General features: G+C 37.2%; 2 protein-coding genes across 2 annotated transcripts in view; one reads left to right on the top strand and one right to left on the bottom strand.

The window, feature by feature from the left end:
* RPL7L1 (ribosomal protein L7 like 1) overlaps nt 1–1,431 on the top strand; it is an 8,721-nt gene extending 7,290 nt beyond the window's left edge. Inside the window, exon 7 of the mRNA XM_015818575.1 lies at nt 955–1,431. The gene's annotated coding sequence lies outside the window, so the exon portion shown is untranslated. The remainder of the gene's footprint in view (nt 1–954) is intronic.
* A 3,115-nt stretch (nt 1,432–4,546) lies between these two features.
* MAD2L1 (mitotic arrest deficient 2 like 1) lies at nt 4,547–10,590 on the bottom strand. Its single transcript, XM_015818584.1, has 5 exons — nt 10,390–10,590; nt 7,586–7,732; nt 6,046–6,166; nt 5,333–5,436; nt 4,547–4,927 (listed from the first exon to the last, which is right to left on the bottom strand). The coding sequence occupies exons 1-5, from the start codon at nt 10,460–10,462 to the stop codon at nt 4,755–4,757; spliced, it is 618 nt and encodes a 205-aa protein (XP_015674070.1). The 5' UTR covers nt 10,463–10,590; the 3' UTR covers nt 4,547–4,754.
* Between the last annotated feature and the right edge of the window lie 3,091 nt (nt 10,591–13,681).

Raw genomic sequence — 13,681 nt, 5'->3', positions numbered from 1 at the left:
CAAGCGGGACTGACCTAGGGTGAATTTTAAATAGGGAAAATTTTTTTAAAGATTTTAATAATGACACAGCCATAAATATATTTGGTTTTTAATTGGTTTTATAGGGGAAATGTTTTTTGTGTTGTTTTTTAATATGCTGTGAGCCGCCCTGAGTCCCGTGGGGAGAAGGGCGGCATAGAAGTTGGAAAAATAAAATAAAAATAAATAAATAAATAAGTGATCATTAAATGAGGACTGTCTTTATTCTATTATCACATGTCATGAAGATCCGAATAAGCCAAAAGAAAGAATATCATAAGATTCAAGTCAGGGCTGTTCTATTCTGTATAATTCCAATGGTATAAATCCCCATTTCTAAGGAGCTGTCTCACTCCACCTGTGCCGGCAGAAGGGGCTTGCAGTGGACCCTTTTGGCCAAGAAATTCCAGCCGACAGGGTCCAGAAGAGCCTTTCTGTCTTGGCTCCCGCTCTCTGGACCTCTTGAGGCAAAAACTGCTTCCACCCTATTAGCCTTTTGAAAGAGCCTTAAAACGTGGCTCTGTTGATTCACCTGGGGCCCAGATGGGAGTATGCCACTCTGGAGATGGTTAATGGATTAAATAGAAGATCCCACGTCCACCCCATTATATGTTCCCCACCTTACCTAATTCTGTTAATTGTAATGCTATATTTACTGTTGTAATGTTTTATAATATTGCTTTTTTTCTGTTGTAAGCACCAGTCATGTGATAGTGATATGGACAAGCATATAAATTTAATAAACTATTAAATTATGTAAGTTCCATTCAAATGAAATCTATCCAGTTTTAACAAGTACTGTTCGTTCTTTAAAGTTTGTAGTATTGAGCTAAAATTACATCTCACTTGTAACCTCCTTTAAACTTGCTTTCAGTTTCTTGTCAAGAAGTAAATGTCATTCAGATGCTTTTAAAAATGACCTGTATTGTTTTTCAGATAAATGTTTTCAGAGGAAATTCTGGAAGGCATCTATTTGTACTCCATGATGTACATTCATTTCCCAGAAGCTCCTCAGATAATGTGTCATAGTTCTTTCATAATTGGAGGAGGAAAACAAAGGTAAAGGAGCAACTAGACTTCAAGTGAATAGATGTGATCAACAACAGCAAAGTATGATTATGTGTACTGAACATGGAAAAAGAATTTATAAAATCTCAAGACATGTCAACATCTATAATTTTTGATTTCCAAATATGTAAAGGACAATGGAGAAAACTTAAAATATATAAACTGAGGGACAATAAGCAGTGCAACCTGGTGTATACAGATTTCCCTACATGTGTGTAAATACAGTTTATATAAAATTATTTTATAAAAGCAATCATAAAATATCCTTTTGAGTGTTAAAGCTTTTATGTTTGCAGCAAGATGGGCAGCAAACAAATCCAATAAATAAAAGATAATAAAATACAGCTACTCATTTTCTCCTTTAGCAGCTTCTTTCAACTTATATTTTTGGTTTTTCCTCCCTTGCATCTTACCTACAACTCACTTCTGCCTAGAGTATGGGTGTCAAACTCGATCATGTCACATGACGTACTGTGACTTTTTTGCCTTTGTGGAACTGGGGTGGGCATCATGTATCCGGCCCACGGGCCACCAGTTTGACACTCCTGGCCTAGAGTGTTTTCGTTTAATGCTTAAAAAACTTTCTATGCGGTTTCTTTTAAAGTCATCCTGGTTTGTTTGTTTTTTAGGAGAATTCAAAACAAAAGTATTTTCCTATAGAAAGGATTCTTATAATTAGTTCCAAAACCTTATTTCAAATTAATCTGGATCTTAGACCATTTGTAACTTTCTAGAATCAAAATTCTAATCACCCTTTTGCTGTTTATTCCCAAAGAGGTTTTTTTTTTAGTTTTTAAACTTGTGTTTAAAACTGTTTGCTAAAGATTTAAGGAGAGTCACCTGCTGCAGTAAAACCTGTTGATTCAAAGGTTCAGATTAATTGAAAAGCCGTTAAGCAATTTCTAAGTGATTAGAAAAGGAAATATGTCCTTTTGAAAGGTGTCAGCCTTGGTTTGAGCAAAAGTTGGCTTTCCCTAAGCACCCAGAGCTCTAAATTTGTAGAAGATTGCTGTCTACTCACAAGGAGCAACTATATGGAATATTTGTGGGTGATCTCAAGTTCTCTCTTTGTCCATTGTTTATTCCTCAATAATGAACTGCTTTCTGCATAGCCATATTCAAATAGCCAATTCTTCCCTGAAAGTCCAGGATTCAGTTTTATATGATCTATTTATAAGGTAGATTTATACCATTCCAGTTGAAACAAATGACTACCACCTTTTGTATAGTCGTTTACATATGCTAAAACCTATTTGCCCTATTGCAGTAGTCAACATTGGAATATTTATAACATTTTCAAAAGATAAATTTTTAACTTGCAGGATGTGGTTGTATCCAATATGCAAAATCAAATATAGTCATTTGAAAAAGAATGTACACCCTCTTCGAGTTCTATGGTTTTATGTATTAGGACATATAAAAATCATCTGGTCCTTAGCAGTTCTTAAACGTAGGTAAATAACAACTTTAGATGAAAAACAACACATGACATACTATGTCATCAGTTATTTTACAAAAAGAAAGCCAAAATGGAGAAGCCATGTGTAAAAAAACTTAAGCAACCGGTCCGCACAAACAAAGCCCCATCCGTGGGATGCAGGCAGCACAAAAACCATGCACTCTCCGGTCCGTGGAAAAACCTCTCTCCATGGAACCAGTCTAAGGTTGGGGGCCTCTGCCTTAGGACATTCAATAACTTGTAGAACCATCTTTAGCAGCAATAACCTGAAGTGATCCGTTTTCTATATGACTTTATCAGTCTCTCACATTGCTGTGGATGAATTTTGGCCCACTCTCCTTTACAACATTGCTTCAATTCATTGAGGTTTGTGGGCATTTGTTTATGCATAGCTCTTTTGAGGTCCTGCCACAGCATTTCAATTGGATTGAGGTCTGGACTTTGACTGGACCCTTGGAACATCTTTTTTAGCTACTCTATTGCAGATTTGCGGCATGCTTGGGATCATTATGCTGTTGTATGACCCAATGTCAAACTAGCTTTAGCTGTCAGACAGATGGCCTCACATTTGATTCTAGGATACTTTGGTATATAGAGGAATTCATGGTTGACTCAATTACTGTAACGTGCCCAGGTTCTGTAGCTGCAAAACAAGCCCAAATCATCACCCCTCCACCATGCTTGATATGAGATGCGTTGTATTCTGTTGATACGCTGTTTGGTTTTTGCCAAACATCTGGTTTCTTCTGTCCAAAGGATAGTGTTCCAAAAGTCTTATGATTTGCAAACCTAAACCATGTGCCAAGCTCTTTTTGGAGAGAAAAGGCTTTGTCCTGGCAACTCTTCCAAATAAATCATATACTTGTTCAGCCTTTTTCTAATTGTACTGTCATGAACTTTAAAATTTAACATGCTGAGGCCTGTAGAGTCTGAGATGTAACGTTTGGATTTTTTGCAATTTCTCTTGAGTATTGCATGGTCTGACCTTGGGGTGAATTTGCCAAATTGTCCACTCCTGGGAAGATCGGTAACTGTCTTGAATGTTTTCCACTTGTGAATGAATAATCTTCCTCACTGTAGAATGATGGACTTTGAATTGTTTGGAAGTGGCCTTACAACCCTTCCCAGATTGATGGGTAGCAACAACTGCTTTTCTACGATCATTGCTGATGTCTTTTTAGACCAGCAAACTTCTAAAACTTCAGCTTTTATAAAGGTAGTTACACTTGCTGAGGATGATCAATTGATCAAGGGCACTAGATTAGCACCTTACTACTTCGCCTCTCCGTATCTAAGGAAACAGTAAGGGTATATTAGTTTTTCACAGATGGTTTCTCCAGTTTTGCTTTCTTTTTGTAAAATAAAATATGGCATGATATATGTCATGTGTTGTTCATCTGAGGTTGTATTTACTTCAAGAACTGCTAAGGACCAGATGATTTTTATATGTCCTGATATGTAAAACCATAGAACTCAGAGTGTACTTTCTTTTTCATGCGACTGTAGTTCAGTGATGGCGAACCTTTTAGAGACCGAGTGCCCAAACTGCAACCCAAAACCCACTTATGCATCGTCGGGTGCCGGGTGGGTGCAGCCCATTGGCTGGGTGTGGCCCATTGGGTGGGGTGGTAATGGCAGACTGGGTGGGACTAAAAAGTTCAATCAATCAATTCCAACTTTTCAAGATCTTTTTTTTTCCCCGTGAGAAGTTGAAATTGACTGATTGAACCTTTTTTTTTGTTTTTTTTTGCACACGGCGGCGGAGGCCTAAAGCAAAAAGGTTTTATAAAACCCAGCTGAAGGCCTAGGACTGGGCCGACGGCGCGCGTGCCCACAGAGAGGGCTCTGAGCGCCGCCTCTGGCACCCGTGCCATAGGTTCGCCACCACTGCTATAGTTTATCTGTAATACAGTTTTTTCACTTCAAACAAATAATTACTTCACTAATTAAGATGACAAGACCAAATAAAAACTATGTGTATTTATTTTTTTAATAAAAATGACATTTACATTATACATTCTATTACATGGAAACCACTGAGAGAATTCAGTTGTAATATTGAAAGGACAGGATTCTAGTCTTAATGTATATTTACAAGATGATGCTTCAGTTCAGATAATCAAGCTGGTATTTTGAAAGAACCTTAATTACTATTGGATAAGGAATCTTACAAAAGGGTACATATACATATACAATGCTCTTTCCTAAATCACAGCAAGGTGTCCTTTTTGTAGGCCACCATACTGCTAACTTTGTGTATTGTAGTTGTAAAAGAACGAAGACGAACTTCTTCAGAATTATTAATGAACTGTGGTCCTGACTCCTCCCACTTTTCTGGAACAGCCAGTTCTTTGTCTGTGAATATGAGCAAGTCAAATGCACCTGGAAGAAGCACAGATGAATAATTATTTTGCTACATTTGCACAAATCTGGAATAAACATTTAAACATGTATAGCTTACAGTAACAAAAGAACCAGTCAGTTATGATTTGTTCAGTAAACCATAATTAAAAATCCTGATTTATGATGTGACCCCAGTTAATAAATCATGGGAAACCACCAAATTGTAATTCTTGAACTCTTCCATTGTCCCTTGCCCATGTATGCCACCTAGAATTACTTGTCAGATAGGCGGCTAACTTAAAACATGACAAATAAATATTGCAACTTTAATCAGCTTTGTATTAGCTCAGCTGGTTTCCAGGCATTTGATTACAGGACTCATCCCATATGGAATTTTTTGTGAGAATTACAATTAGTGCATGTGAATATTACAATATTACTTACAGGTAGTTTCTAACAAAGGAAGGAATGTCACTGTAGCTGTTATTTGTCTGATAATGGATTTGATTTCATCCTGTATAGCTTTCTGAGATTTCTGCCTTGGTGCACTAAAATAGGAATTAAAAGTTCTCAATGTAAAAGGTCAAATATAAATCAGAAGTATTACTTATCACTAATATTAATTGACTGCAGGCACAATAAACTAACTTCATAAATGATTAACATCCCATATAAGAAGTTCAGACAAGCACTGCGGTCTGTTCTTTCTGTACTTCTTCTAAATTATCTGACCCATCTGTAGCAATTATAAGCTTTACAGCTAAATCTAATAACTTAATATTAAATCTAATAACTGCACATTTTGGTTTCAGCATTCAATGAATTCAATGTGTTATTTCTCTTCTTCTGAACACTCTTTCTGTGCTATTATTGAGACAAAAACCAGGTAGTACAACTGATAACAGATGTCAATATTTGTGAAATAGCTTTAAGATCTTTACTCTGGTAGTAAGACAGAGATATACACCAATTAGTGAACAAGAATGCTCTGCTGAGTGGGGATCTATGTAAGACCTGAATAATGCTAGAAACATCAGTAAAGCCAAGCCTGTAACATGGGCTGGGCTGGCTATGTACTTATGAGGTGGCAAGAAGAACTTAGAATAAGAAATAATGGGGGGGGGAAACAACCCATTGTTGGAAACAAATATACTTACTTTTCATTTTTTGCAGTTTTGTCACATTCAATGTCAAATTGCCATCTTTCAAGAACTTCAGTGGTTTCCTTACTAGAGATCACTACCACTAGCCTCTGAACAAGGCATTCAAAGAGCCATTCTAAGAAAAGCAAGAAGTTAGTTGCCTGAATTCTACATATTAGAAACTGTCAAATACATGGACACCTTATGTGTCACTCTTGTATAAACGAACAAACCATGGCTTAGTATGCCAAGTAGCAGAGAAAATTCAAAATACAACACAAGACATTCTTATCTATCCCCTGATATAGTTGGACCATTGTCCTATACTGATACGTAATATTGCATTGCTTGACTCTGGGATGAAGGGAATGGCTAAAATGGTCCATCCCAAATATCTGAGATGAAGTGGAAGATTTCCTGAGGACAAATGAAAAACAAGGCAGGTAAGCCTGCTATTTGTGTGTTCATACACTGGAATTCAGAGGCAACTACATTACAATAGATGAGATTTCCTGAGCAGTCTCTTCTTAGTTTAGACCAGGGGTAGGCAACCTTGGCTCTTTTATGCTAGCTCAGGAATTCTGGGAGTTGAAGTCCACGAGTCATAAAAGAGCCAAGGTTGCCTACCCCTGGTTTAGACCTTGGGGGACTGCTTGATTTTCAGTGAGCTTTACCAAAGGAAAAGGCTGATGAGATGCCTAGAGCAATGCAGATGGAAAGCAAAGAGCAAATGTTTTAGATATATCCTTCAGTGATATGCCTGCTCTATGGATCAAGAAACCTTGTTTATGAGTAGTTGACAAAGTGGGCAAAGAAGCTTTACCTTTTTTGGTTTGTAGATTTTTAGTCAAAAACAGAGAAAAATAGTAATACAAACAAAAAGCAATGAATAGAATAGAAATAGAATATTTTATTGATCAATTGTGATTGGACACACAAGGAATTTGTCTCCAGTGCATAAGCTCTCAGTGTACATACAAGCACCAAGTGATAAATCATAGATAAAATGAGTTGAGAAATATACATACACATACAGACATTATTCTACTTCAGACACATGCAAAGACCTAACGAGAAGATTCTAAAGCTGGTAAGGGTGGAAGTAAAGAGAAGAGATTAGCAGCAAGGGGATGGATGCAGTTACAACAGCAATGAGAACACAGTTGGAGCAGCTGAAACACCAGGTTAAAGTAGATTGTTATGAAAAAATTATATCAATGCTAAGAGTCGACAATAACTCGATGGCACATAATTAGTGGAGTAAAATGTGAGCAAATGAATTGATAGCGAACTTTGAGAAAATACAAAAGTGCTCCAAAGTAAAAACAGATCTAGGATTGAACAGATACACTACCATTTAACCTTACAATGTGGATTATATGGAAAATGCAATAGATAAGTTAAATGACCCATATTTTAAAAATCAGTATCTAAGTATACTTAATTACTTGTGCTTTCTTATTCATTTTGTATTATGCCTGTTATATTGTAGCTTCATTTAAGCATTGCAGAACATCTGAAAATTGTTGACCCTTGATTAAAAAAAAAATCATACCTTTCAGTTGTCCTACAACATTGTTCAGATAATTTTTAAGTTCAGAGTCTGCAGTAACAAGCATGGTAAGCCCATATTTTTGAACTCTTGTAAATGTTTCAGCAGGATATATCCCACGTTGATATAAAATACTGTTGATACCAAAGGCTAAAAGAAGAAAATATACAGACAGTACTGTATCTTATCTAAAAAGAAGTATTATAATAAAGCATTATGTCAATTAACATTAGCAAGCTCAAAGGTATAAAATTTAATACAAATGATACATGGCTGAAAAAGTTATTTATTTTGGCATTTGAGACCTTATGATGGTCTACTATTCATAACCATTGTGTTGTTTTAATACAGGGATCCACAACCCCGAGTCCATGGACCACGTCCGCACAAACAAGCAAAGCCCCATCCGTGGGATGCAGTCAGCACACAAAACCACACATTCTCCGGTCCACGGTGCCCAAAAGGTTGGGGACCTCTGTTTTAATATTTATTTTGTCTGTTACCTAAGTCTTCCCCAATCTGGCAACTTCAGGCTATAAATACTGTGTTTATTACATATGGCATAGAGATTGTATATCTGAGAGATTGCTTATTTCAAAAATTGTTTCTGCCTGCCCAATATGATCCATGGGTATTCTCTAGGTCCCTTCCAATATACGTTGCCATCTTGTGGGACTTAGGAAGTGTGACTTCTGTTGCAGCCTTCATCCTCTGGAATAACATTCCCCAAAGATAAGAATGTTCCTAGAGTTCCAGGTGGCTTCATGTTTAAGATGCGACTAGAACTGTTTTCTGCTTTCTAGACTGGTGCCTTAGCCACTGCACTAGGTATATGGTTGCTTTGCATATACAGGTAGTCCTTGACTTACAACAGTTCATTTAGTGACCATTCAAAGTTACAATGGCAGTGAAAAAGTGACTTGTGATCGGTTGTTAAATGAATTTTGCCCCACTTTATGATCTTTGCCATATTTGTTAAGTGAATCACTGCACTTGTTAAGTTAGTAACACGATTGTCAAGTGAATTTGGCTTCCCCGTTGACTTTGCTTGTCAGAAGGTCATAAAAGGGGATCACACGACCCCGGGATGCTGGAATTATCAGAAATATGAGTCAGTTGCCAAGCATCGGAATTTTGATCATGTGACTATGGAGATGCTGCAACGGTTGATAATTGCAGCATCCCGGGGGCGTGTGATCCCCTTTTATGACCTTCTGACAAGCAAGGTCAATGGGAAATCGAGATTCACTTGACATCGTGTTACTAACTTAACTGCAGTGATTCACTTAACAAATATGGCAAGAAATGGGGCAAAATGGGGCAAAATTCACTTAACAACAAATTTTGGGCTCAATTGTCATAAGTCGAGGATTACCTGTATCAAGGAATAATACATAAAATTTCAGATTCTGTATATTGCACCAAATCCTAGGGCTTTCTTTCTCATCATATCTAACAACGAATTACTATATTTGGAAGAAATAAAATCTGTGCCTTAGAACAGTGTTTTTCAACCTTGGAAACTTTAAGATGGGTGGACTTCAACTCCCAGAATTCCCCAGCCAGCTTTGCTGGCTGGGGAATTCTGGGAGTTGAAGTCCACCCATCTTAAAGTTTCCAAGGTTGAAAAACACTGCCTTAGAACTCAAATGCAGCCAAGATGCAGACCCAGAACTGAGTGNTAAAATCTGTGCCTTAGAACAGTGTTTTTCAACCTTGGAAACTTTAAGATGGGTGGACTTCAACTCCCAGAATTCCCCAGCCAGCTTTGCTGGCTGGGGAATTCTGGGAGTTGAAGTCCACCCATCTTAAAGTTTCCAAGGTTGAAAAACACTGCCTTAGAACTCAAATGCAGCCAAGATGCAGACCCAGAACTGAGTGTCCCAAATTCCCATTAGATCTGCTCTTCACATTCATTTTTGTTAAGCTTATTTCTTTCTTTCCTAGTGAGACTGAAGTTACCGTCCCTACAACAGTCTTCCACGTTTGAGTATAAACCTATACACAATTAAGTAGTGAACTTCTTTCAAATTGCTTTAGGCCCTGTTCGGGGCACATTTTTCTTGCCCTATACGGCAAATTAAATTCCTAGCATTTTGCGCTTATTCTGCTAGAGCTAAGTCGGACGCAGTTACTAAAAAAGGATAACCCGCAGCTATAGAAGGAGCACGAGGAAAAGATAGTCAGGAAAAAGAACGGGCCGAGGGCAGCATTCTCGCAACGAGCCCCCACCGCATAATTGCATAGAAAATGCAAAATTATGGAACTAAAAGAGATGAAAAATATAGAATGGTTACTGAAAGATACAACGTGATGCATAATAAAATCATTGTCTGGATATAGGTGAAACTTCCTGACAGTGAGAACAATTAACCAGTGGAACAACCTGCCTCCAGAAGTTGTGAATGCTCCAACACTGGAAGTTTTTAAGAAGAGACTGGACAGCCATTTGTCCGAAATGGTATAGGGTTTCCTGCCTGAGCAGGGGGTTGGACTAGATGACCTTCAAGGTCCCTTCCAACTTTACTATTATTATTATTATTATTATTATTATTATTATTATTATTATTATATCCACCGCAACTCGGAGTCATTCCTCCCTCCCCCCTCCCGAGTCTGAAAGGACGAATCCGGCGCCCCCGAGCATCTATTTATTCGAGAGCAAAAGGACTTGTGGTCAAGCGCCATCCCGGGGAATAAGCCTCGCAGAGCAGAAAGGGAGCAGGAACGACGCGGGTCCCGGTCTTCTGACCGAGCTGGCTCACGTTCTTAACCTAGCTTGCCTCCCTACCCGCCCGGCTACTCACAGAAAAACTCCGCCACAGTCTCGGCGCTGCCCCGCAAGGTGATGCCCTGCTCCCGGCTTTGCTGTTTCGCCATCGGCGTCCGGAACACTGAGACGGAATTCGGCCGAAACTGAAACAAAAAGACAAGCCCGTTTTTAAGCCACAGGCCGAGACAAGAAACGGGGGAGACGTCCCGCCACCTGTTTGAAATGTAGCTCCACCTCCCTCACTTCTCGCGGGAGTACAAGGCGATTAAACGCTACTGCGACCGAGCAGCCGGGGACGTCGGCGCTCCTTTTTGACGTATCAAGCAAGGAATGAATTTCCACGCCTGGGTTAGTTGATAGCAGGGATAGGCAACCTTGGCTCTTTTATGACTCGTGGACTTCAACTCCCAGAATTCCTGAGCCAGCCAAGCTGGCTCAGGAATTCTGGGAGTTGAAGTCCACGAGTCATAAAAGAGCCAAGGTTGCCTACCCCTGGTTTATAGGAATTAATGCGCAAGCGTGAAAATTTGGCAGGCAGAATGGATTGAGCTCAAACTATGTTAGCTAGTTTTGGGAGGAGTGGAGGGGGTTGTTTGTTCGTATTGCGTTTTGTCCAAGGCTAACTTTCTCTTGTTAAATAGTGATTTGAGAGGCTGAGAAAAGGATCTGCGTCTTTGCCCGTGTTTTTGTTTAATCACTGAATTATCACAGGACTTACTAGAACTCCCCCAATTTAATAACTTTAAGTAATATTTACAAATTAGGTTTGCTTTTCAATGTAGTTGGCACTTCAAGTGCTTATTTATTTCCATAATTTTCTGCTTTAATTTGAAGAAACTGCTTTTTGTAATAACTTGATTTATTTGGGATCCTTTATTCATCGTGAAGGTAGGGGTTTGTTTTTAGTGGACATTTCTAAAGTTTAGCATAAGAAGAATGGAAATGTATTCAACTCAGATTGAATAAATGCCTTCATTCATAAGGGTAATGACTCTCCAGAGTTTTAGGTAGGTGCCATTCTCACATCTATGAAAGGTCAGGAATTGTGATACTTTATTTTATTCCACAAAGCAAGTGCCACTCTGCCAAACCAAAACACTAGCAAAAAGTTAAAGTCTATTGAAATGTATGTAGCACCGATACTGACTTAAATAAATAAGCAGACATAATAAATCATATTTATTTATTTATTTATTTATTTATTTAATCCCATTTATACCCCCCCCTTCTCCCGAGGGACTCAGGGCGGCTTACAGGTAAATAAAAACAGTACAATACAATAGATATCTCTAAAAGCCAAATTAAAATATATATTAAATAACCTGTATTAAGTTTAATATTATAAAATCCCTTTAAAATCCCTATAAATCCCTATATAATTATTTGTTTCTTAAATTTAACTTGTTAGCTACCAATGCATTTATCTGATTAATAAATGTTGGATTGCCTTGGTTAATATGCACTTATAGTTATTTTGTATTTCTTCAGTATGATATTTTAAAGTTTCAATGAATTTTTATTATTGTTGTTATATTTTTTAATCTCTCCAATATCTGAAAAGGGTGAAATTCTATAGTTTGGCAGACTCAGCATACATAGACACAGTGCTTTTTTTGTAAAAAAAAAAAAAAAAAAAAAAAGGTGCCAGAACTCACACACTTCATACAACCCACCTTGCCTACCCTACAAGGTTCCATCCAAAACAGGTGCCGGAATTCCGTTCTGGGCGTTTTATGAGAAAAAAAGCCCTGCATAGACATAGTGACTACTATAATCTGGGTATTGCAGTTCTAATAAATCTGGAAAGAACTTGGGGAAGGACATTAAAGAGCTACTTCCTATTACAATGAATAAATTTAAATTTTTGTTTCCCTCACGAAGTCTAGACATAAACTTTCAGAATGAAACAAGATCTATTGCTTAGCAAGAGATTTGAGGGAGGGTGGTAGCTTTGCAGATGAATCACCACAAGATGGCAGTACTTACCTAGAAAATGTTTCTGAGATTTCATTATGGAAAACTGAAGAAAAGTTAGGGGAAAACTTTGAATTTAAGATTTCAAAATAGACTTCAAACTTCCTCAAATGTTGATACAAGCTGCAAAGTAAATAATTTAAAGAAAAAAGTATTACTGTACTTTTGTCCATTTGATTTAATCTTGAAATAAGTAGCAGTATTGTTAGTTGCAGACTGCAATCTGAAACTTAATTTGAACAGCATTATATTTTCTATACAATTTTTTCTTATAACCCTAATCCTCTGTTTTAAGTTCAGTGATAAAAAATGAAGATCTTGCTTGGTTTTTAAGAGAGAAGTAATCCAGAAACTGTTGAAATATCTGGATGCAAAGTGTTTTGAATATGTCTCTGACCTTTACATTTCATAATATTGAAAGGGTTGTAGATACAACTGCTCATCTGTTAATTACATATTATGATATGTTGAAAACAATCTTAACAAAAAAAGCATAAAAATATGAATTTCCTAGCCACATATTGCCTGATAATGGCCTGGTTTTAACTAGATATATCAGTTTTGAATTGCATCTTCTATAACCGAACTATGGTGAATATGGGAAAGGGCTCTTAATAGGTACATTTGCAAATGATAGATAGTTCTGCTTAATGCCAAAGGGTTAGGGTTAGGGTTCAACAATAGCAAGTGCTCAAGGCATCTAAGAAAAATACAGAATTAAAGAATTAAAATCTAAACATTTTGTTTCAAAGACTACAAGCTTTAGTGACTACAGTTTGATATTTATTTTCATTCAATTGTATTCCTTTTCTCTGAAATCTGTTGTTTTCTTTTAATAATATTTTAATTGTGTGGATCCCAGAATCATTGTGGAGGTTGGTGGCCTTGAAATTTAAGTAAGTAAATTCTTAATACTTTATCATTACTTTCTTCCAGGATTTTTTTTCCAACTTCCTATGGAGGTCAGCACTTTGAATACCCATGACTATTATAAGTATCACTTTTTCCATCACTCTTGTTGTTTGTCGGTTCTCATGCAGGCCAAGAGAGCTAGATGTCAACTCTACAATGAGCCTGTTGGCAATTTCATTAATGATCTCCTCATAGGAACTTCATTTAGAAGTTTTGACATTCATGTCGTATGTTTGTAATTTTTGAAGAGTGCATCTCACATATTTCTTAAAAATAAAACTATGAACAAAGATATTCATATCAAGAGTGCAATATTATCTTAAAGTTCTCTCTTCTACCATATATTCTAGAAGGCTGAAATTGCATTAATCACTATAAATAGAATTCTGACATCCTCTTTAACGCTCTTTTAAATAAGACTACACCTTGAATATCAAAAA

This window comes from Protobothrops mucrosquamatus, unplaced genomic scaffold, assembly GCF_001527695.2.
Source record: "Protobothrops mucrosquamatus isolate PMUCROS unplaced genomic scaffold, P.Mucros_1.0 scaffold766, whole genome shotgun sequence".
NCBI lineage: Eukaryota > Metazoa > Chordata > Lepidosauria > Squamata > Viperidae > Protobothrops > Protobothrops mucrosquamatus.
This window is presented reverse-complemented; position numbering and strand designations above follow the sequence as displayed.